This window comes from Myotis daubentonii, chromosome 7 (assembly GCF_963259705.1).
Source record: "Myotis daubentonii chromosome 7, mMyoDau2.1, whole genome shotgun sequence".
In the NCBI taxonomy this organism is placed as follows: domain Eukaryota; kingdom Metazoa; phylum Chordata; class Mammalia; order Chiroptera; family Vespertilionidae; genus Myotis; species Myotis daubentonii.
This window is the reverse complement of record NC_081846.1, coordinates 34369391-34393197: the sequence shown is the minus strand read 5'-3', so window position 1 is coordinate 34393197 and position 23807 is coordinate 34369391. Positions and strand designations below refer to the sequence as shown.

Below are 23807 nucleotides of genomic sequence, written 5' to 3'. Positions count from 1 at the left end.
GACGCCATTAAAGAAATGAAAACGGGAATTGCAAATACAAAGCTCATTGGAGGGAGTGCTTTGCATTGGAGTAATTTTTGGTCACTGTTCAACTATTTCGATGCAAATTTTCATAACGCTTTCACATGTCGAATCTGGTTCAGAGCAGCACCTGCTGTATTTAGGTGTTGGATTTTATACAGACTACTACTTAGTAAGAGCAAATGGACTCTTTTAATTTTTAAAATGAATGTGAAATGGCTGAGTTTACATTTTTGAAAATGAAGGACACCTGTGCTGTGCGTGTCAGACGGAAGCTGACCACTAACTGCCTGGAGCGTGTGATGTGGATTAGCTCCTCAACGTCTACACCGCAGCCCGATGACGAAGTCGCTGCCTTCAGAAGAGACCACTGGGGTGGTTAAATGAAGGATGAGGGAAGTCTTTATTGTACAGTCAGTCTTACTCTCACCAAAGAGATGTTGAGCCTTTTATAGTTGACTAGAGTCTGGTGCACGAAATTCGTGCACAGGCAGGGTCCCTAGGCCTGGCCACCGATCAGGGGCGATTGGGGTCTTCTGGCTGCTGGTCAGCGCACATCATAGTGAATGATAAAACTCCTGGTCTCCTGGTCGAACTCCCGAAGGGACAATTTGCATATTAGGTGCATATATATGTGTATATACACACACATATATATACACATACACACACACACATATACACACGCACATATATATATATACATACACACACATATATATATAAATAAATGGGGGAGGGAAGAGAGAACTGCAGACACTGTGCTGAGGGCTCCCTGGCCGTCTCCACTCAACCTCTCCCTTTGCAGAGGACACTTTGTCGGGAGAAGTTAAGGGACCTGCACTGCCCTGTCGCCCAAACAGGCCCAGAGCCCTTGGTTTCTCACTGGGGGCCCTGCTACGCCCGCTGCTCCCTCCCAGCAGCTGGTGTGGAAGGAATGGCTCGGAGAGGACTTACGATCAAGGACACAGGACGAGTCTAATGAAACTGTCACTAGGTCTTTAATGAGGAGGCTTGTCTGCTCGAAAGCACTGTCTGGAAGTAAAAAATCATGACCTCGCCACGTCTCCCCTGCCCTCCCGGAGGCCCACCCGGAGTGGCTTCGGGAAGCTGGCAGCTGATTTTTCTGGAAATGAGTCAGCAGGTACAGGCACCACCTGGCCGGTGCTGGGCTGTGTTTGGGGGACAGGCCGGGGTATAAAGCTGGTGGTTGTCGGGTGGGCAGTCTGGGGGAGGCAGACGGGCAGACAGCTCTGCTGGCTCAGGGGAGCTGTGGCCACACAGGACTGTGGGACAGAGCGGATTCCGGCTCCCTCGGCAGCGGCGTGGCCTGGGTTTTGGCTGGTTCTTCTGTGCTACTCAGACCTCTTCTGCTACTGGCATTGTGGGCAGTTCTTCCTTTCCTAGGACCATCCGGGACATATACATCCCAGGCCCCAGGACTAAATGCCAGTCAACCGTCCACCCCCAAGGTCATTTCCAAACACTGCCTGAGCCGAAAGCACAGGAGAGAGAGGCACTGGTCACATATACGTCGAATTCCATGCTCATAAGCACGTGGCCCATTTCCTTTAGGAGTCTCTGGATAACAAGCCTCCTCCAAGTCCTGGGTTAGACCACAGGCAAGCACCTGCCCTGCCCGCTGTCCTCTTCTCCGACTTAAACAGGCATCTCTAACTTCGTTAGGATTGTGAGGATGGGTGTGAGACATGAGGCCGGCCTTGGTGGTCCTCAGAAGTCACAGGCAGGTCATCAGGGCTGTCTTCATCCTCGGGGGTCGCTGTGTTCGATCACGCACATTAGAGATGTTTTTTTTTATGCAAGTGCGTCCCTAAGATTGAGTAATGTGTACCCCAGGTAACGTCCATCTTCCAGACCCCAGGTGGGTGAAATTTTGTATCCATTACAGATGACACTTATTTGAAGCTCTAGTGGTGCTGCCACCGCTGTCCCCGTTCTCCAGGAACTCAAGCAATGTCTCGGAGATCAGGGCTCACAGCCGGGGGAGGCTGGCTTTGTCCTGCTGGTTTTGGACGCTCTGTCCCCAAGCCCAGGGATCCCTCTCTAGAGTCACAATGGGACCCGCAGGGCTCAGGCTCAGCTTAACGACCTTGTCAATGTCCCTGGTCACAACTGTGTGCACCTGACACCTTTATTAGCAGAACCTCAAACAGTCAGGGTTTTATGACTGAAATTACCTTTTGTTTGTTCTGTCGTCTGTCATTTAAAGACCTTGTCATGCGCCCCATGGCCCAAGAGAGAACACTAATCATCACGGTGGATGCCCATCTCTCTCCAGGCCTCCAGGTTGGGTGAGTCTGATGGTGTGATGTCCTACATCCCTTTGGCCAGGCTGCCTCCTAAGAGGTCTGTGAGTCAGCAGGACTGGTGTTCAATTCTGGCTTCACAGGCTGAGTGACTGAATCCAGTTTCCTTTAGTATCAGAACAAAGAAATGACGTCAATTTGCCCTGTGGATTCCAGGAGGCCAGGGCTATGTTGCGCCTGGCCTTTCGCAGGCTCCTCACAGGCCCTGAGCACCTGGCGGCGATGATCTCTCATTCACACTCACTCATTCCCGACCGAGGCACCACCTTCTACCTGGTCTCACTCCCTCCAAGTCAGGGAGTTTTGGCTCAAATGCAAACCCTGCCCTGAGCACTATGCCGGATCCCTTCCCGCACGGGCTCATGTGCCAAACGAGGGGGCCGCATGCCAGCCGGGCTGACCTCTCCCCAGCCCGGCTTCAGCCATCCTGAGAGGTTTACACCTTTGCCCAGAGGGTTCTCTTGGTGGAATGCCCTCCCCATCTCTTCTCCTTGAAAATTCCTTCTTACCTTTTAAAATTTTTTTTGACATATTCACGTACTATACAACTCATCCTTTCAATGTGTATGATCCAGTGGTTTTAGTATATTTACAAGGCCATAGAGCCATCACCACCATGGAAATCCAGATCAGACCCTGTACCCACCCATTAGGCAGACACCCCCACCCGCTGCCCCTCCCCCCACCCTGGCTCTATCCACCTGCCTCTGTGGAGCCACCTGGTTTGGTTGCTGCACATAAGTGGGAGTCATGTGATATGTGCCTTCTGCATCTGGTCCTTCCACTCAGTGTGATCTTTCCAAGATTCACCCATGTTGTAGTGTGCATGGTACTGTATTCCTTTCCGTGTCTAAATAACCCGCTGTGTGGGTATTCCACCTTTTATACACCTACTTTCTTTCTTTTTTAAAAATATATTTTGATTTTTTACAGAGAGGAAGGGAAAGGGATAGAGAGTTAGAAACATCAACGAGAGAGAAACATCGATCAGCTGCCTCCTGCACACCCCCTACTGGGGATGTGCCCACAACCAAGGTACATGCCCTTGACCAGAATCGAACCCAGGACCCTTCAGTCTGCAGGCAGACACTTTATCCACTGAGCCAAACCAGTTAGGGCTACTTTCATTTTATGGACATTTGGACTGTTTCTACTTTGGGGCTATTGTGAAGAATGCTGCTGTGAACACAAAGGCACAACTTTTGTATGCACATGTGTTTATTTCTCTCAGGTATATGCTTAGAAGAGGAATTACTGGGTCATATGGTAACTTTATGGTTAATTTTTTGAGGAACCTCCAGGGTGTTTTCCCAAGTAGCTGTGCTGTTTAATATTCTCACTGGCAGTATGAGGGTTCCAACTGTCACACAGCCACGCCAACACCTGCCACTGCCTTTCCATTGTGGCCATCCCAGTGGGTGAGAAGCAGTGGCTCAACGTGGCTGGACTTGCATTTCCCTGATAAATAATGATATTTTGCATCTTTACATGTGGGTTATTTGTATACCTCCTTTAGAGAAATGTCTGTTCAAAGATTTTGCACATTTATAAATTGAGTCATTTGTTTTCTATTGCAGAATTAAACTCATTCTTCATACATTCTGGATACTAGACTCTTACTAGACATCTGGTTTTCAAATGTTCAGTCATTCTGTGTCTTCTTACTTTCTTGGTATTGTCCTTTGAAGCTCTAAATTTTTTTAATTAATGAAGGTCAATTAATCAATTTTTTTCTGTCACTCATGCTTTAGGTACCATAAAGATTTCTCTCTCTGTTTTCTTTTAAAAGTTTTATAGTTTCAGTTTGTACACTTAGGGCTTCGATTCATTTGGAGTTCATTTTTGTATCTGGCAAGAGATAGGGGTCTAACTTCATTCTTTTTTTTTTTTTTTTTAATATTTTATTGAGTTTTTACAGAGAGGAAAGGAGAGAGATAGAGAGCCAGAAACATCAATGAGAGAGAAACATCGACCAGCTGCCTCCTGCACACTCCCCACTGGGGATGTGCCCGCAACCAAGGCACATGCCCTTGACCGGAATCGAACCTGGGACCCTTCAGTCCGCAGGCCGACGCTCTATCCACTGAGCCAAACCGGTTTCGGCTAACTTCATTCTTTTCTATGTGAATATCCAGTTGTTCCACCACACTTGTTGAAAAGATGATTCTTTCCCCATTGAATTTTCTTTTTTTTTTTTTTCCCCATTGAATTTTCTTAGCATCTCTGTTGAAAATAAATTAACCATAGATGTATGGGCTTACTTCAGGACTGTTAATTCTATTTTATTGATCTATATGTATATCCTTAGGCCAATATCAATGATCTTGGATTATTATAGTTTTGCAGTGAGTTTTTAAATTCGGATATACGAGTCCTTCAATTTTGTTATTCTCTTTCAAGATTGTTTTGCCAATCTTGGGGGGGGGGAGGGCTCCCTGGAATTTCCATATAAACTGTAGAATCAGCTTGTCCATTTCTGTAAAAAACCACATTTGTGATTCTGAAAGGAATTGTGCTGAATGTATACATTAACTTCAGGGAATACTGCTTTCTTAACAATGTCAAGTCTTCCAACCCATGAGGATAGATGTCTTGCCAATTATTTAGGTCATCTCCAAGTAGTTTTCAGTATACAGGTTAAATTATTCCTATGCATATTATTCTTTCTGATGACATTGTAATTGAAATTGTGTTCTTATTTTTTACTTTGAATTGTCCATTGCTAGTGTATAGAAGCACAACTGACTTTTGTATGTTGATCCTGTATTCTTTGAGCTTGCTAAGCTCATCTATTAGCTCTGATAGTTATGTGTGGATTCCTTCGGATTTTTTATACACACGAACACATCATCTACAAATATTTTTACCTCTTCCTTTCTAATCTGGATGCCCTTGGTTTCTTTGTCTTGCCTAATTCCCTGGCTTGAACCAGTGCTGAAAGAAATGGTGACAGTGGACATCCTTGTCTTATTCCTGACTGTGGATACTTAATCATTATGGATGATGTCAGTTGTGGGTTCTCCATAGATGCCCTTTGTCAGGTTGAAGAAGTTTCCTTTTATTCCTAGTTTGCTGAGTGTTTGCATCATGAAAGTGTTTGCATTACTGCATGTTGTCCACTGGATTTCCTGCATCTCCTGAGATGATCCTGTAGCTTTTGTCTTTCATCCTATTAATGTGTTGTATGATACTGATCAATTTTTGTATATCAAACCAACCTTGCATTCCTGGGGAAAATGGCATTTGATCGTAGTGGGTTGCAGCACTTGCTAGGATGGTACATTGGAGATGCAAGGCCACATGAGAGTGGTAAAGAAAGAAGACACATAGCTAGGTCTCAAGAAATGAGGAATAAAGTCCAGGGACTTGGGTGAAGTCAGGGAGGAGGACTCTAGGCAGGGTTGTGGATATTTGTTTATTATTATGCTTGGTGTGGACAGGTGCTCCCCAAACTTTAATGTGCATAAGAATCACCTAGAGCAGTGGTTCTCAACCTTCCTAATGCCACGACCCTTTAATACAGTTCCTCATGTTGTGGTGACCCCCAACAATAAAATTATTTTTGTTGCTACTTCATAACTATAATTTTGCTACTGTTATGAATCGTAATGTAAATATCTGATATGCAGGATGTATTTTGGCGATCTCTGTGAAAGGGTCGTTCGACCCCCAAAGGGGTCGCGACCCACAGGTTGAGAACCGCTGACCTAGAGTTATAACATACTGCTGGACTCTACCTAAGGGATACTGATTGGGTGGGTTTGGAACAGAGCTGAGAATATACCTTCCTAGGTAATGCTTAAGTTGCAATGAACCACCCTACAGATACAATGCAGAGTAAACATGGACTGCATCTTTCACATCAGCAGACCTTCCCCAGCACCTAAGAGGACATGCACCACTTGTCTGTCTCACTGTCAGCATGCAGGACCCAGGCACAAAGCTGGTTAAGTTTTCCAGAGAAAAAAGATCCCAGGAAACTTCATAAAGATTGTTTCATTTTAGCATTAAATTCACATGAGTAAGGGGTTGAAAATAATGGCTAGTTTCATCTTACAAATAAGAAAATGCCCTGATTTTTTAAAATTCTAAATTGCAGACAATGCTGGCCATGCAACCAAATTAGAAATCCTCTGGCCCAGCTCCACATTTCGTCATGCAGATAATAAACCTGGTTGTGAGGCTGAGAAATGCACGCTGAACGCTTCACCAGGCAGTCCTGGGTCAGGGACATGCACAGAGGGAGTGCGGGTGGGAGGACCTGGTTATGTAAAAAGCTGGGGCTTGAACCCCGTGCCTATGTGGGTCGATCTAGATATTTAGATTTCTCGCCGCTGTTTTCTGTAGAAGCTCTTAAGATAAGCATCGACCACAGAGAATTAAGACTTTGGAATGACTGGGAAACTGAAAAGATCAGGTTTGCCACATGAATAGATACTAAAACAAATGATGCTTTGTTATTCTTATTTAAGTTACCACGAGTGAGGCTTCTAGAATTTCATAATTGGAAAGATATTGCAGTTATGTACACTAATTATATATGTGTCTTTGTAAATACACTATATATACAGAGATAGGATGGCTAATAAGAATATGAGCTGGGGGTGGTGAGGGCTTGGGGGGCGCGGGGTTAGTGTGTGTTGGGGGGAAGGGAACATATGTAATACTTTCAACAATAAAGACTTATTTAAAAATTGAGCTGGGGTCAAGGGGAGGAGAGGGGAGGGATGCTGGTAAACACAATGGTATCTCCAGATGCCATGAGTGACCTTCAGATTTGACCTTCAGATTTGGGCACAATGCTGAACAGAAAAAGGGCAGCAGCAGCAGCAGGACCAGGGCTGGGTTTCAGGACTCACACCCGGGGTCAGGTGATCTGTCCTACAGTCCTGGGTGACCCTGGAAAAAACGACTCAAGGACCCTAAGTCCACATTCTTCTCCCCTAAAACATGGGCTCCTCCCACGTCACAGGATGGCTCTGTGCTAAGGAAGAGCACACAGCACACTGCGAACCCTGGACACGGGTTGTTCCCTGTCTCCGTCAGTATCAGGAAGGAGAAAGCGGAATGGATCCTCGGAAGAGTGAGTTTCTGGTGCACGATGATCAGACAGCCCTGGGAGAAACGCCCCTTTGGGAATGCCCCACTGGTGGAGATCTACAGGGCAGCTGTTCTGAGCGTGTTTACAGGCCCGTGTTCCGAATGTCTTCCACAACATGTAATTCAAGTCTCAACAGGCTCCCGTACCGTTACATTCATGTGCTCGCAAATGACAGAGGCCCACACGTGGTCTGGGCACCTAGAATACAGCTATGCTTGTTGATGACGTGCATTTTCGTCTACCAGTGACAATACAAACTCTTTAAAACAAACAAACACACCCAAAACCAGACTCCTTGATAGTCTCTATGGCTACACTTCAGAGAGGAAATGGTAGGGGTGTTCAAGCCCCGGTTGCAAAGCTGGTTCCCATACACACCTGGTCTCACAAGATCAAATGATGCCGGGGGTCTGCAGGCAGCGGTGGCCATCCTCGCCCAACCAGAAGCTGTTTGCCCGTCTGGTTCAAAGGCAAGTGTGAGGGGCAGTTAGTCTCTGGGAAGCGGTCCTGTTTTGCTCAACCTTATGGAGAATCTTCTAAAGTTCGCCTTTCTTACAATGAGCACTAGTCTAGATGGAGAGCTGTGTCGGGAGCACTGCGGCTGAGTGTGGACCCGCCAGGCTCCCGGCCGCCGCTGGCTTGCCGGATGGCTGTCTCTGTTGCCAGCTGTAATCCGTAGGTATCATTTCTGAGGCAGTGTTAATGCATTTGCACTTCTCATTTGTACATTTTCCTAATTGGCTTAATATTTATAGGGGAATATTTCTGATCTGGGCACAGAGCTCTGGTAAATTCAAGCCTATTTAGCGATGTGCTAATGAGGACCATCCAGTCCTGACCGGTCGCTAAGTGAGTCAGGGCTCAGAGTCTCTGACTCCAAGCTGGCTTGCTAGGAGAAGTCACTAAAATATCTTAAGTAAAATCTGAGATCCCCGAGCAGCTGTTGCATCTACAGGGCCATGGATGTATCAACTTTACTGGCAGCAAATGTCAGGCCGGCACACAGACGACCTGCCTGCAACCCCCCAGGTGCCCAGAATCTGCCGCTGTCCCTGCTTGCTCAGGACCCTGTCCCCGTCTGGCTGGGAGGCTGGACAGCTCTGCCGGCTGGGGCTGGGCATGCCCGCTGACAGGCGCACCGCGATGACAGAAATTCACTCTGAGTTGCAATTAGTGGCACTGTCATTTTCGGGGGCTCCTGCCAATTAATTAAGCCTGTCAAACAGGAAAACCACAGCGCTCACATGATAATTTATATTGGAAGAGACTGGCCTCACGGAGCACAGCGGCTCCCTCCACAAACAGAATTCTCCCTCAGAGCGCTGAAATAAATACCAGACACGGAATAAAATAAAACAACAGAAAGTGAGCGGGGGGGGGGGGGGGGGCGGTCTGCAGGGAAGAGGAAAGTTAAGCTGCCCTTGTTGTGACTGTTAACTCGGGTCGCAGGAGTGGAAGACAGGCTGATTAAAACTCCAGACGAGCCCCCAGCTCCCTGAACCCTCCGCGTCCGTCCGGGATGATAGAATCAGAGGAGTTTATTCATACCATTAAGCCCCAGAGAACTTAATTGAAAGAAGAGCACAGCCCGGACCTTGACAAGCGGGAGGTCACAGTAATTGCTGCCGGACATATTTAACATTAAGATAATCAGGCCATTAATTACCCTTTGGATCATTAAATCAGCCAGTTGCAAAATGAAATTTCTGCCTCTATTACTCACTTGAGAGACCACAGGGGTGGCCTTTAATTTATCAGTGAGCTTGAGATACAAAGGCTGGGCTGGGGGAGGGCAGGCGGGGAGGGGGCCGTGGTGGCGCTGGCGCGGGGGCAGGGCATCAATCGGCCATGCTCGGTGATCGTGGCAAATTAACTAGGTAAGATAACCTCCGCGTCCAAAGGCAGAGGCTGGGGGTATGTAAATAGATGAGGGCAGACAGGGAGATCAGAGTCCGCACATCACTTAGCAGGATAATAAAGGAAATCATCCTTGATTATCAGTGCTAATTTGGACACTGCCGGTAGCTTGTTATACGTGTTCTGAGTAGCATTTAATTAATTCAATTGCTTGTTAATGAGGGAAGTGACATGTGGGGAGCAGATGCCACCCAACTGCAGATGGGCTCTGGTCATCATGGCAAAGTCCTTTTTTTTTTTTTTTTGCCTATGTCTCCCCTGCCCATTTTTTTTTCCCCTTTAAAGAAAGAAAATAGAAAAAGGTGTCAAGCATAGAGGAACACTCAAAAGAGACAAAACATTGACCTTGGAGGGCCAAGAACTGTTGAAAAATAATAAGATGAGACAGTCCTGGGGCTGTGGGAACTCGTGTTCCCTGAGGCCCCATTTGGAACGGGGCGTCTCTATGCCAGAAATTTGAGCCCGAGATTACTATATTGTGATCTCATGATCAAACCTAACGAGACAAAGACGTGGCCAAGTGGTACTGCTTTTAATATCTCAGAGTTAGCGGTGGGGATCCAATTATTTTCAGTTTGGATACATCTCCCCTTTCTCAACATCTCCATGTGCATAAATAAGATGAAGTGGCCTTCCAGAATCAAAAGGGCCGAACTCGGATCACTCGGATCACTGGGCAGACCGCTTGGTCTGGGAGTGTGCACCTGTCTCTCCCATGCAGATACCTCCAGTCCCGCCCCAAGTCTTCCGCCTGAAGTGACATCCTTTGACAGGTTAAAGACAGGAAGGGAGTTTAGGCGTGCAGGTGAACTGATAAATAATGACAAGAAGAGAAAGGATGCTACAAGAGGGAAAAGACTGCATACTGACCCAGTGGAATCAGAGGAAGGACTGAGGTCACTGGGGGGCTTCTCTCAGCCTCTTTCGTGGATGTGAGAACACAGGGGCTGCTCTGATTCCCCGAATCGCCACGCACACAGGCTACCTGCACTGAAATGCCTCAGAGCCAGTCCCTGCGGACCCACACGGGCCAAATGCTGCGACAGAGTCACAAAGATGGGAGAGGAAGGAAGGGCAGTGGTCAGGAAAGCGGCACCAGAGGGCTCTGCTCAGTCCTGGCAGGAAACGCTGTTCCCTGCACTCAAGCCTAAATGCTCAGTGAACCATGGCTGGGAACAGAGAACACTGATAGTCCCCAATGCCCCATGCGTGGCTGAGGGTGAGAGGACGCACAGGTGGACTGAGATGTCCTAGCTGTGTGCTGGCAACGCTGAAGCCCCCATTCACTCAGGACACACGAGGTACTGAGGGGGCAAGAGCACCTGGCAGGTGTGCCCACGCTGACCAGTTCCCTGTCACACTCATTCATTCACTCAAGACACAGGCACCTGACCGTTAATAATCTCTACCTGAGCGAATTATTCCTTCACTTGAAACAGGATCACTAAGGAGCTTGGTGACTTCTCTGGCCTGGGGGCTCTGGGCCCCAGTGCCACCTACGGACAACCACACACTATGTGGTGTGATGCACAAGCTCACAGGCTGTGCGTCCTAAGTCTGCTCCTACAGACAGCAGACTGCCCCTCCGCAGCCTCTACAATCTAGCTGATATTGTCTACTGTTACTCCCCATTTAAAATCAATATTTTAAGTGTGTGCTTAAATGGTATCAATAGCAATTAGAGAGGAGAATTCGGATTCCACCGCAGATGGAGTTAATTGTTACGGCATCGACCTCCCGAACACGCTCCTTTCTCCAAATTATACTGCCATGACGGAGCGGGGACGCGGGGCGCCCTCTCCCCTCCTGCGACAATACATTTCATATCGAGTGCACTGGGAAAAATGGCAGTTGTTGCAGAATCCATCCAAAAAGATTTTTTTTTCTTCCTGGGAGTAATTAAAAGATGCTTTTCCTGACTAATGGTTCCCCGGTTTAGGAATGGGAAGTCAATACGGCTTCGCCGCCGTCAGCTTCGATTGATCACAGTGCTGGAGAGGTTGGACCGGCAGTGCTCAGGGTGGCTGAGAATCTCTGGAACCAATTATGAGCCGGCCGAGGCCACCTGACCAGGGTGCAGGGACCAGGAGCACACGGCCTGCCAGCCGGGCGGAGGCACCTGTTTCCCTAACTCCCTGCCCGCAGGACTGGGCGACTCCAAGGTTCGGTGGTTCTGGGGAGTAGCTCTTTCTCTGGAGAAGGATCTGTGTTCTATGTCCCCACGGTCCTGACCGTATGTGTGTGCACGCGCGCGTGTGTTTGCAGGGAGGAAAGCACGCTCCTAATTATATCCCACTGTCAGAACGAATCTTCTGAACAAACTCGAACGGACCAGAGCTTCTCAAGGAAACAAAGAATGAGACGGGAAGATGGCCCTGGGGTCTTCCTTGGCTAGAGATACAGTTACTAAAATATTGCTTTTTAGGGTTCCATTAGGGCCACATGAGAGACCCTTCTGGCTGTTTGTTCTGACCGTCATGGGTTCCGCGGAGACCAAAGGGGGTGGGTTGTGGGGTGTCTCCTTGCCGTCTTGGAGAGGCAGGGTCCAGACCGGATCACAGACCAGAGCCCTGGAGATTCTAGCCCAGACCTGGAGTACCTCGTGTCTATTAGCAGACACCACAGGCGGCAGGGCAGGTGGGGGTGTCTGAGTGACTGCGTGTTCTAACAGGATGAGAGATTCTTTCATTTCTCACAGGGTATCCAGAACGGCTTGCTCCCCCAGGGCCACGCCTTCCGACGGCCTCCCTGCCTCGTCGCCATCCCTCACAATGACGCTGCTGCCTGCCTTTGGTCCTTCTGGGAAAACAGAAGGCATAAACAGACCCACCAACTCACCCTCTGCCCACCCCTCAGGTGCTGTTACCCACCCTCCCACCCCCAAGGCTCCCCCAGGCCTCGGCTCGGCTCTGGCCCCACCCATCCCCACAACCAGCCCCCGTGGGAGACCCCCCTCCCACACTGACTTCCACATTTAACCCCAATGGGCGCCCTAGGGCTTCCCACTCCAGCCTTTGCCTAACCCCTCCCCACCCCCAGGCCTGGCTATCACCCCACATTCCCGAGTCCAGCTCGAATGCTGTTTCTCCAGCGAGACTTCCCTGGAGCACAGCGGCTATGAGAACCCCTCTGTCCTGTGAACTCGGCCCAGCCCTGGCCTCCTCGTCTGGCCCCAAGGGCGCCCCCGACCACAGGACAATTACAAGAACCATTTATCACTTCTTTTCTAGAAGGTGGTCAAGAGTATTTGCTGAATTTAATTAAACATGAAACTCCCTGGGAAAATTACTAAAGGCACAAAGAAACATTCAATTCTTATAGGTGCCTATCTTGTTAACACTAGATTGCCCAAGGAAGTCATTTTGACTGCTTTTTAATTTCAATTAGAAAAACAATTATGTATATAAGGACACAATGTCTTAGAATTTTGTGACTTTTGGTACAACATATAAATGCTTTCATTAATAATTGTAGTTACCTCCCCCTCCTTCATTTCCGGTATATATATATATATATATATATATATATATATATATATATATATATATATGTGTGTTATACCTATATTGCCCAAAAACAGTCATTTTGACTGCTTGGGGAAATTATGACTCTTATTATTGAATTGAGTAAATTTCTTATATGACCAGTTCGGCTCTGTATTGAAATAACAGTTTTCATTTTTTTTCGATTACCGTCACATGATAACATACAAGTACATGATAAGTTGTCGATACTTGATAAGTTGCAGTTGCTCAATAAGCTAAACTAGTACTTGTTATTTGAATCTTTATGCAGTGATACTTGTTCTAATAAGTTGTTTATTTTATTTCTTTTGCGCCCTAAATTCATGAAAGAAATGTCGAATAGAAGTGAGTTATTGGAAAAGCTAAGGAACATAAGTGAAGAGTGCTCCGATATTATTCTTTCACAATGCAGTCATTTTGACTGCTTTTGGGCAATATAGGTATATACTAAATTTCAGTCTTTCTAGTGTTAAGAATGTACAGATTTCTGAATTCCCAAAGTTACCTGGAAACACCAGGTAACTACCCGCCCCCCCTTCCCCGGCCTTGGAGAGGAATTCCAGCTCCGCTCGCTCTTTAGGGGAGCCCAGGATGGGGTTTAACGGCAGCCACCCCCTCTGCGAGGAAGGGAGGCTCCGATACGACTCTAAAACATAAAGATGTGATGTGCGTGACACTAGATAGGAGGGAACTTACATACTCAAGGGCCTGACTCACACACAGGAATTGGAATCTAAAACACCCCCACACAGTCTGCACTTATGAGAAGATAACATTGATGTCAAGTAGTTACCATTAAAAAATTAACCCACATCCTTGTTTCCAATCATTCTAAATGCTCCTAATTATGACAGATGAAAAAACAAACTTTTCTCAAGTTCATGATATGAACCACAGAATATATGCTTCTTTTATATAGAAACAGGTAAAATGCATCAGGTTAATTTTTTCTGACCCATTTTAATTGTTTTTCTGTACTCATACATTATACTCAATCCAATTTCCACTCATTTTTCATTTTCAGACCTAAATATTTTCCAAGGAAACTATATCTACAAAAAAAATATTATAACAAAAATGAATCTCTTCAGAATGCTCCTAGTTGGTGACCAGGCCGATGTCCACATTCGTGTTAAGTCAAGATAAATACATTTTGAAAGTGCACCCTCTGTTCAGCCTGTAAGACACTTGCCCATGTTCATCACCAGCTGCAACTCACCTTCCAAGAGCTCACACGGCAAACCTCCCCTGTGGGAGACACACGCCCCACGCACCCTTTCTCGCCCTCGCCCTCCCGCAGCAGCCCTGACACACGGAGCGGGACTGCTCACGCACCAGCTTCATTCTCCCAAGTGAACCCAGGTGGCACCAGAAATTCACTCTTCAGTGTTAACGACCCAGAGCCCACCCACTCGGAGCGTTACTGTCGCCCAGCGGAGGGACCCACTTCTTGCCCTCACAATGGCCGCTGCTTGGACTTTCATGTTGTCTGATCAACAGCAAAAAAAATTTAAAAAGTGCTCAGGTTGGGAGACCTATGGCCTCCCCCTGCTCCTCCACACCCCTGAGATGTGAATGCTGAGAGGGAACCCCACACCCGACTTCAGAACCGAACACCCGGAGAGGGAAGTGTCCGTCTTGCCTCCGGGAACGAGGTTCCCTCGGAAGCCGTTCTATCACCTCTCAGGCGCATTAAATATGCATGTGTGCTCAAAACCGGTTTATCATAGCTGTAAGTGGAAGACGAGAAACTAAATGGCCTCAAAATAAATGCAATTTTTACACTGGGTAACAATTAACATTAATGAGGAATCACTGTACATTATGCCAAATTTGTCTGATTAAACATGTTAGAAATATATTTTAGGAAATAAAATATATTTTGTAATCATGAACTCACTTATTTTGTGTATGTATGTCAATTGAGTAGATGCTTATCAAAGATCTAAAAATAACAAAATTAAAGAATCAGAAATTCATAATTGGTGTTAATGGTGCAGCTTACGCCTATTAGCAATGTATTAATTAAAGTGATGCATTCATAAGTTTAGAAGCTTAATACATTTCTAGGAGGGGAGAGGAATCCCCAAGGTGGAAAACCAAACATAAACAATGAAGGCGTTTGAATTGGCCACATCTGTGAAGACCCACTTTCAATACAGATCTCTGTGCTGGTCTAAGCAGCACCCCTACAGGTTGCCAGGGCAGTTCTAATTGTGTCTAACTGTTGGCAAAATGCCCCAAAACCACACCTCTTGCCGTGTTCTTTATATATATATCCTATTGATTTTTTCAGAGAGGAAGGGAGAGGGATAGTTAGAAACATCGATAAGAGAGAAACATCGATCAGCTGCCACCTGCACACCCCCTACTGGGGATGTGCCTGCAACCAAGATACATGCCCTTGACCAGAATCAACCCTGGGACCTTTCAGTCCGCAGGCCGACGCTCTATCCACTGATCCGAACTGGTTAGGGCTCTTGCCGTGTTCTTACCTTGTGGAGTCCAGCGAGGGCTTCGTCCGCCCCTGGCTATTCTCTTCCCAGACGCTGTTGGCCAGCTCGTTCCCAATGGACGACATCACCTTGATGAGCTCGATGGGCCAGTCGTCCAGGTCCAGAGATCGAACTCGCGAGAGGTGGGTGCCGAGGTTCCGGTGGATCCCTGAGCACTCGATGCACATGAGGGCTCCCAGGTTCAAGCTGGCCCAGTTAGGGTCTGTGGGAAGAGGAGCAGAGGGCCCCATGGGATCAGACCATCACTGCTCACTCACTGCCCTTGGCATCTCAGCAACAAAACACTAGCCAGTCAGACTTCACATCCAGACCCCTTCCTGGGGTCTGGCTTGAAAACACTCCCTGGTCAGTTCTTGCTGCTATCTAAGGTGTCTTACAAAATTGGAAATGCTGGTGGCTGATCTGAAATATCTGGCTTTGGAAATCCTTGGAACTTCCCACCCAACAGACAATTGCCATCGCCGGTTTGGACAGTTCCCCGTTTTTGCCCATTGGCGATGGATGTTGCGATGTTCTGCTCTATAAACAGCGCTGTGAGGAACACCTCTGAAGCTAGATCTGCCCTGACCCCAGCTTAGTTCCTGGAGGGGCACAGCCAAGTGAGGGGTGTCCGTGCCATTATGTACGTTGCCAAACAGTTCTTCGTCACTCTGTGGATGGGATATCTCCCAGCATGTTCACCCAAACTGGGTAGTTTGACTTAAAAATAACGAAGTCTTTGTCGATGTGTCATCTACTGGTCTCTGATCTCGGCCCCTCCACCTCCCCTTGTTCTCTTAGTAACTGCAGCAGCCAGAGCTTGGCTTGCATCGGGCTACGCAACCTGCTGTGTTTGTAACTTGACCTTCAGGCTCTACATTTTTCCCCATAAGTGGGCCCTCCGGTAGCACCAACTATTACAGAGCCACAGGAACTAAAAAAGTCAGATGCAGGGGGACCACCCAATCCGACCCTCTCCACTGAGGAGGCCCAGCCCCCCCCGCCCCTCCCCCCCCCCCCCCCCCCCCGGCGCCCACTTACTCTGAGTCTCGCAGTCCACACAGTGCGAATTCCCTCGGATGTTTCGTATCGACTGCAAGGCCATGGCCTCACTCTGGCTCGTCAGCCGGGACTGGATGTACAAGAAGACACACAAATGCAAGATATGAGAAACCTGAGAGAAACATACCTGTCTACTCATAAGGCCAAAGAAAATTCAAACAGATTGTGAGCAAATATGGCAGGAGGGCAATTTCAAACAATTTTTCCTCTTCCAGTATCTTCAGGAAAAAGTCACGCTGAGAAGGCGCTGTGAGGGCACCCCCATGTTAAGATTTATTGGGTGAGAATGATCCTACGAGACATGACGACAAAGGCACGTGCTGGACCCTTTGTGACGGAACGGGGACAAACCGCCGCCTGGGGAACGTAACTGGTTAATGTGCTTTCACTGCCGTGTGTCTACTTGGTGTGAAGAGTAAAGAATGAAAAACAAGTTTTCCGCTTATAAGAGAAGGGTCAGGCTTCATCGGCATCGTTAAGACAAACGTCATGATTCCTGGTCAGGAGACCACGGCCACACCACCCGTGACGTTTCCTCAAACTGTCTCAGTTGCTACACCAACAAAGTCACTAGCCTGTGTGGGGCGGGGAGGAGTGGGACAGTGGCTGGGCTTGGTTCTTCTAAACTTACACTTGAATGTCTTCTCTAAGCACGTGAGGACAACATCGAAGGAGGAAAAGAACATGAAAATCTATAAACTATGATATGATCATCACAATTAAGTTTTATTAACATTTTGATATCTATTCCTGCAGTCTTTCCCTAAGCACATCTGTACACAGGTCAGTGCTTCTTAAAAAGCCACATGGTATATATTGCTTTGAAACCTGCCAGGTTGCCTAATGAGATACTGTCGTCTCTCCATGTGGCCCTGTTTTCTCCAACATCACCATTTTAAATGGCTGCATGATATTCCACTGCTGGTGATTTACTTACGACGTTCACTGATGGACATTTAGGTTGGTCCCAGTTTCTCCATTGTAAAGAGTGCTAAAGCCCTGCACAAATCCCGGATTATTCACTGAGGATCAATTCCTGGACGTCGAGAAGTTAGGTAAAGGAATAGGTACCGTTCTTAAGGCTTACATCGCATACATTTAATGTAATGGTAAAAGCCAACTACAGTTCAGAGGACATTTAGAATAAGCTTGATTTTTGTTTAAGAATTCTTCATAAGTCAAACTATCTTCATGTTTGGTATGAAATAATTTATTGCTGACCACCTAATAATGTAATTTATTAATTGCTACTGTCTAGGTAGCACCATGCATTATTGGGGTTTTATGCCTTTGGCTAGATACCCAGGTATTCAAAGTATGTTTAACTGTTTACTAGTATGTTGGCACCTCGAGTGAGTGTGTGTGTGTACGTGTGCACGCACGTGTACACACAAGCAGGGATATGTCGGCTGTCTCTCTCTCTCTCCCTGTATCATTTCTGCAGCACATGGGTGTATATATTTGTCTCCACCTGCTATCTACTGAATTATCCACAGGCAGCTAAGACACCTTGTAGCTCATTCTCAACTAGTCAGTATTTTGCCTTCAAGCTATTGTTTGTGGGTATTACTTCCATGTGCACATGCGCACACCTGTTAAGCAACGCCCAGGCGTGAGCCTTCCCTCCTCCCGCTCAGTGAGTCCGCCTGGGAAAGCGCCTGCCTGTGCGTGCACACGTCTAGGGGGAGAAACGGGGCCGCACTTCACGGCTGGTGTGCGCCTCAGGCCCCAAGGTGATGCCTCGAGTTTCACGGCGAGCGGACAGGAGCTGGCCAGGTGTGAGGGAAAAGACAACATGCTTCCAGATCCTCTGATTCCGTCTGACCGAGATGCTCTGATTTTGTACTGAACTTGGAGATGTGTTTGTTCAACAACCCTGGCTCTCCGCACTCCTGCTCTGAAACTTCATCCCCACGTTCGGTGGGTAGCACGCGCTGCGGGTCCCCACTGGCGAGGAGACCGGGGCATCTACGTTCGCTCTGGGAGCACATCTGTGGCCGTGACCATGAAGCTGAGATGCTCGAGAGTGAGAGGCAGCGACTCAGCCCACCTTGGTATAAAACCACTTTTAAAAAGAGCAGCAAATTACATTATAATAATAATGACTGGTTTACCCTGGGTAAAGAGGGTAATAAAATAAGACACTCCATCTTTCTGAGAGATACACTCCTTCCCCTGACAGAGCTGCACATAAATCATGGGCAGGAATTTCTTTAAATTGTTACAAATGAAACTGCAGGTCGGTGGACAATATCCTTTCTCTTAGTTTCGAGTTAACTATAGTTTGAAAATGCTCTCTAGGACTCTAAAATGCCCCAGAAAAGGAGTTAAAAACATCCAAGCATTAAAACAATGAGGTTGAAGAAATCCCTGCTGGGAAGAAGAAAATGGGAAGAATGACTCTTGTTCCTGGAATATCACGGGGCAGGGTCTACAAAATGCAGAGTGAAGTCAGTTAGCTTCTCCTGGCTACACAAATGCAAACTACCTACCTCTAATTACTGAAAAAAAACACAAAAAGACTTTATGGCAGAGCTGAGCAAATGGACAACTTCCTGCATGCTCACACATGTGCTCACGTATGTGCTCATGCGCCCATGTGTTTACTTTTGTTTACGTCTGTATCAAGAGTCAGTGTCTAAGTTGACAGGGACTTGAATTTTGTGCATTTATGAGAACAGAAGGGCGCATCTTTTCTGTCTGCATTCTTTTCCTGAGTGTGTTCTGCCTGAAATAACAAATGTGGCCACATAAGCGACAAGAATCCCAAAGATTCCATCACTTGCAATAAAAAGGTGGGATTTGGGATTAGTTGAGAGAATACAGATTTCAGTGGGCTATATGGCCTTAGGAACATGGTCAAGCTACGAGACTGACATGATATTTGATACGTATTGGCACAAAGTCTTCCCCAATCTTTTCTACCAGTTAGCTTTTTGCTTAGAAAGAGGACTAGGATCTTGTCAGTCACGTGTCAATGACGCTTTGCGCTCCCCTGGGCATCACTAGGCCTCCCCACCCCTTTAATGAGCAGCTGCCCTTGATTTTGGGGGGCAGCTTCCTAAGGCCCTTACCTTTATCATAAAGATTTTTCAACATGATTTTTAGAGAGAGGAGAAGGGAGACAGAAAGAGAGAGAGAGAGAAACTTGGATATGAGAGTGACACATCGATGGGCTGCCTCCTGCATGCCACCCACTGGGGATTGAGCTGTAACCCTGGCATGTGCCCTGACGGGAATCGAACCAGCAACCCCTCGGTGCATGGGGCATAGGGTGATGCCCAACTAACCAAGACACACTGGCTGGGGCCTTACCTTATTCTTGCTGCTCTCACATGACTGCAAGCTGGCAAGGATCTGGCTCTCGATGGCTTGGACCCACGCGTCTCTCTCTTCATACGTGGTGGCTTCAAAGTGCCACGTCTGGCCAGTGAGGGACACAATGATAAACTCAAAGTTTTCTTCTTGCTCTGAAACAGAGGGGTGGGGATGAAGAGTTTAGCTTCATGTGACCGCGGGCCCTCCGCCAGTCCGCAGTCATAAAGGTGCCTTTGGGTTCCACCGTGCCCACCACAGCGCAGAGCTGAGTCCACAGACCGGCAAACACTCAAGGTCTGGTTCCGCAGCCAGAGTGGTTCAGCGAGGTCTCCCTCAGTGCCCAGGGGGTGAGGAAAGGAAAATCCGCGTGCGATGGCAGCGTCTCTGTGATGGGCACAGCAGAAGCAACACAGGAACGTGCCCTGTAACTTATGCCAACCATCCACACCTGCGGGGCGAAACTAAGTTAGGGCTGAGAATCTCCGGGTACAGTTTTGGGGTCTTGGTTGCATGTGTGTGTAGACCCACACATGCACCACAGCAGGGAGGGTGCCTGGGTTTCTGTTCTTTTCCGTCAGGAAGTCCTTTCCAGGCTGCTGGGATCCCACTGTCTCTCCTCGTCTGGAGACGACGGAATTAAAGCCTTCCCATGGGCGACAGCCTGGACCAGGATGGTTCGAACTTGCATCAAATCCTGCCAGGCCGCTTCCCGTATCGGGCTCTTCGGGCGAGTCCTGGAGCCTCCCAGGCCCCTTTCCTCACCCCTACAGCAGGGGAAAGGCCACCCGCTTCGGAGCGTTTCCCACTGGCTAAGTGACATGTGCCAACTCAGGGGACACCCCATAAATGCCGGCATCTGTCCTCTTTCCTCACTACCCGTCCCTGCCACAGAGCAAGAGAGGAGGCGGCACACACAAGCAGCAGGACCCGCCACGAATAACGGCCAGGCACTCTCCCGCTGGACTACCGGGCGCCTCATCTCATTTGATTCCAAGTTTCCGGTCACTGGGCTGTGAACTCGCTGCATCGCGTCACCTGGTGAGCAGTTGTTATCAATAAGGATAAGAACCCGCCGACCTACCTAGCTGACCGCTGCGCCTGTTAATTATCATCTTAGCCATCTGACCATGGCCACTCGGCTCACCCACCTACTGGGCCAGCCTCCGCCTCCCACAATCGCCGCTCCTCTTGCCCATCTCCCAAGCACCCTCACCCCTCACAACCCCTGACCTTCGGCCCCTGACCTCTGCTGTGCTCCCTGCTGCTCTTGGGCTCGAGACCCGACCTCACCAGGAGCCCTCGGCCCCCAGACATGGATGCTCACTCAGCTCCTCCCGAAGCAACTACAACCACATCCAGCCGTCCTCACCTCCTTCCCCTCAGTCTCAGGAGGGAAGCAGCCCTCACTCTGTGGCTGGGAGGCCCCTCCCACCTCACTCCATTGAGCCCAGGGCCCCGGAAGGGGATGCTCATGTCCTCCCTAACGCCAGCCAGGCCTGGGGGACCCCTTCCCTAAGCCACTGCGCGCATTGCCAGGAAATGGGGCTGGGACACTGTTGCGTGAAATCTTCACATGCTCTGATGTTAATGGTTCTGTGTTCAATGTAAAACCAGCACTGCTGCTCTTTTAGAAGGTCACCTCCTGGTGAGTTGTCCTTAAATCTGTGGACTGGCTCTGAAGGGTCCCGAACGTAGGGAAGTTGGACGCCCCTTTTTGCAAAACCGTTGTGGGTTCATTTCTTGCAAATTTCCAAGGGCACTGCTCTCCAGTACCTACTCTGGCTGCTCCATCACCTTCCAATCAAGCTCGTCCCCCGCCCCCTCTTGTTCTTTTTACTTCTGGACACAGTTTTCCTTTCCCAGCACCTTCCGTGCCACTAAACGTTTCTGTCTCTACGTTCAGGGTGTTCTCTCGCCTAAGAGCTATCCCCAGATGGAAGAGACAGCTTCTGGGGTGCACTCCCTGGAGGGCTCAAGCCCCGTGTGGCCCTGTCAGGGGAGCCTGCAGGGAATTCAGCATCTTGAAGGTGATCGGTAGGGCCCTGTCAAGTCTGAGCTCCTGTGGGAGTGACGCACGATGGTTCGCCTCTCCTTCCTAACTCCACCTGGAGCAGGAGAAGGTGATCCATTAGCAATGTCTGTCCTGGGGCAGGAGGGGGCACACGGCAGGCCTGCCATCTGTTTACTCTGCTCAACTGAAGATTTCTTTCTGGCTCTGGAATCACTTCTGACATGGGACAGTTCTCACGTCTGTTTCTCTGACCCCAAAATTAAAATGATTTAAACAATGCACACATACGGATAATCTTCAAATATTTGGTTCTCACATCAAATTAACAGGCACACACCAGACCGGCTTTAGTCCACACATGCTCCTCTTAGGGTTTCACGATTTGTTACTGATTAAAATGTTAATTCTAGTCATAAAATTCAAAATCACCCAGATTCCACACCCGCCCTCTTCCCACTGCCATCTGATCAGTGACAACACTGTTCACCAATGTCCCCCCTTCCCCCACCTTGTTGCACCTTCCTCTCCATTTCCTTCTATCTCGGTCTGCCCAGCCATACAGCCGGTAAGATGTGTGGCAGGGCCTTCCCTACAAAACACACTTTTTATTCCAATGACTGACCTGCATGAGGCATAAACTCCAAGCCGCAAGCCCACCCTCTCCCTCCCATGAGTCAAAAACCCAGAACTGTGAGAATTAAGTGATAAATGCCTGCAAAAGCGAAAGCTAGCCTACGGACCAGACATTTCGGTGGCTCAACAAATAAAGTTACAAGAAGGTGCCAGAGGGAAACCCCAAGTCCTGCATCCAGTGATCCCAGAAAGCATGGGGCTACCGGAGCCCTAGGTCTGCGGAGCCACCTCAGCTCCTGGCCAGTTCTCAGAAGGAAACCATTCCACAGACTAGGAATATCCCCGTGAGGGACATTAAGAAAAGGTGCTCTCCTGCAGTGTCCCATGGGAGCCAGCCAGGTCTCTCCACTTCCCTGTTATGTTTCTTTACTCCTGATGTCAGAAGGGCAAGATGGTGGCTCTTTCAGAAGTAGTTGTCCCAAATATCCCTCACCAGCTTGTCAGTAGCGTCATAATCTTTATAACTGGCCACGTCTGGAGAATGCTGGGGTGTGACGCTTGGCTATTGGGGAGCATTTCTCCTATTGTCGCATGGCTCCGGTGACACGGTGCAATGGGTGTGGCAGTGATAAGCTGGGCACTGTCCAGAGGCCACTTTCCTAGGTACACGGCTTCCTGACCAGTTAGCGGTCAGCCTGGGGAGGAGGGACAGTTCCACCCACACCAGGACAATCGGAGCACGTGACGCTCCTGGCTGCTCTGCTTTGCTCTGGGAGGGGACACATGATCTGAGTGTCCTCCAGGTCATCACAGCTGAGTTGGGGCCTCAGCGCCCCTTCCCCTCTTCCCAGAGGTTCAGGTGCCTCTTCCCTCCACAGGAAGGAAACGTCAAGGCCACCACCTGTGCCAGGCGAGAACGCTGCTGACCACAGACTGGCACCCCAGCCTCCTCCCCGTGGCTGTAGGAGCAACCCATTGTCCCCTCCTTTTTTTGGCCTAAACCCTTTTAAAAGTGGCTTCTGTCACCTCCAACCCCAGTCCTGACTAATCCATGGAGAAAAGACTCCCCTGGGGAGCCTCCAGCCTGCTGCCTGGTCCTCTCCTCAGGCCACCACCTGGACAACCTCTAGGCTAATCCTCGCCAGCACGTCCGTACCACTGCAGTGACGACACTCAGGTAAATAGTAGGAGATCCTGGGACCCAAATACCTTCCCTTCCTCTGTAGAGACAGCAATTAACATGTTCAAAGAAAAACGATTATCGGCTGGACAGGCTGTTCAAATCACCGATGGGCCAGAGGGGTCCCACCACATTTTTAGGAAGCGGCTCTGCGACGCTATGTCAGTGATCAGCAACTGGGTGAAAAACGAGGAAAACCAGAATTGGCAGCTTGAGGCCAATCAGTCAGGAAGACGGACCGGCATTTCACTTCTCTCTTGCCCTCACTCCCAACGTGA

At 48.5% G+C, this 23807-nt stretch overlaps 1 protein-coding gene across 9 annotated transcripts in view; it reads right to left on the bottom strand.

Annotated features, from left to right (window-relative positions):
- AGAP1 (ArfGAP with GTPase domain, ankyrin repeat and PH domain 1) overlaps nt 1-23807 on the bottom strand; it is a 409239-nt gene that overhangs the window by 30858 nt on the left and 354574 nt on the right. For all 9 annotated transcript variants that reach the window (XM_059703631.1, XM_059703632.1, XM_059703634.1 and 6 more), the window contains 3 exons: nt 19763-19917; nt 16427-16517; nt 15386-15608 (listed from right to left, as the gene is read on the bottom strand). In XM_059703631.1, coding sequence (XP_059559614.1) covers nt 15386-15608; nt 16427-16517; nt 19763-19917 — 469 coding nt within the window. The remainder of the gene's footprint in view (nt 1-15385; nt 15609-16426; nt 16518-19762; nt 19918-23807) is intronic.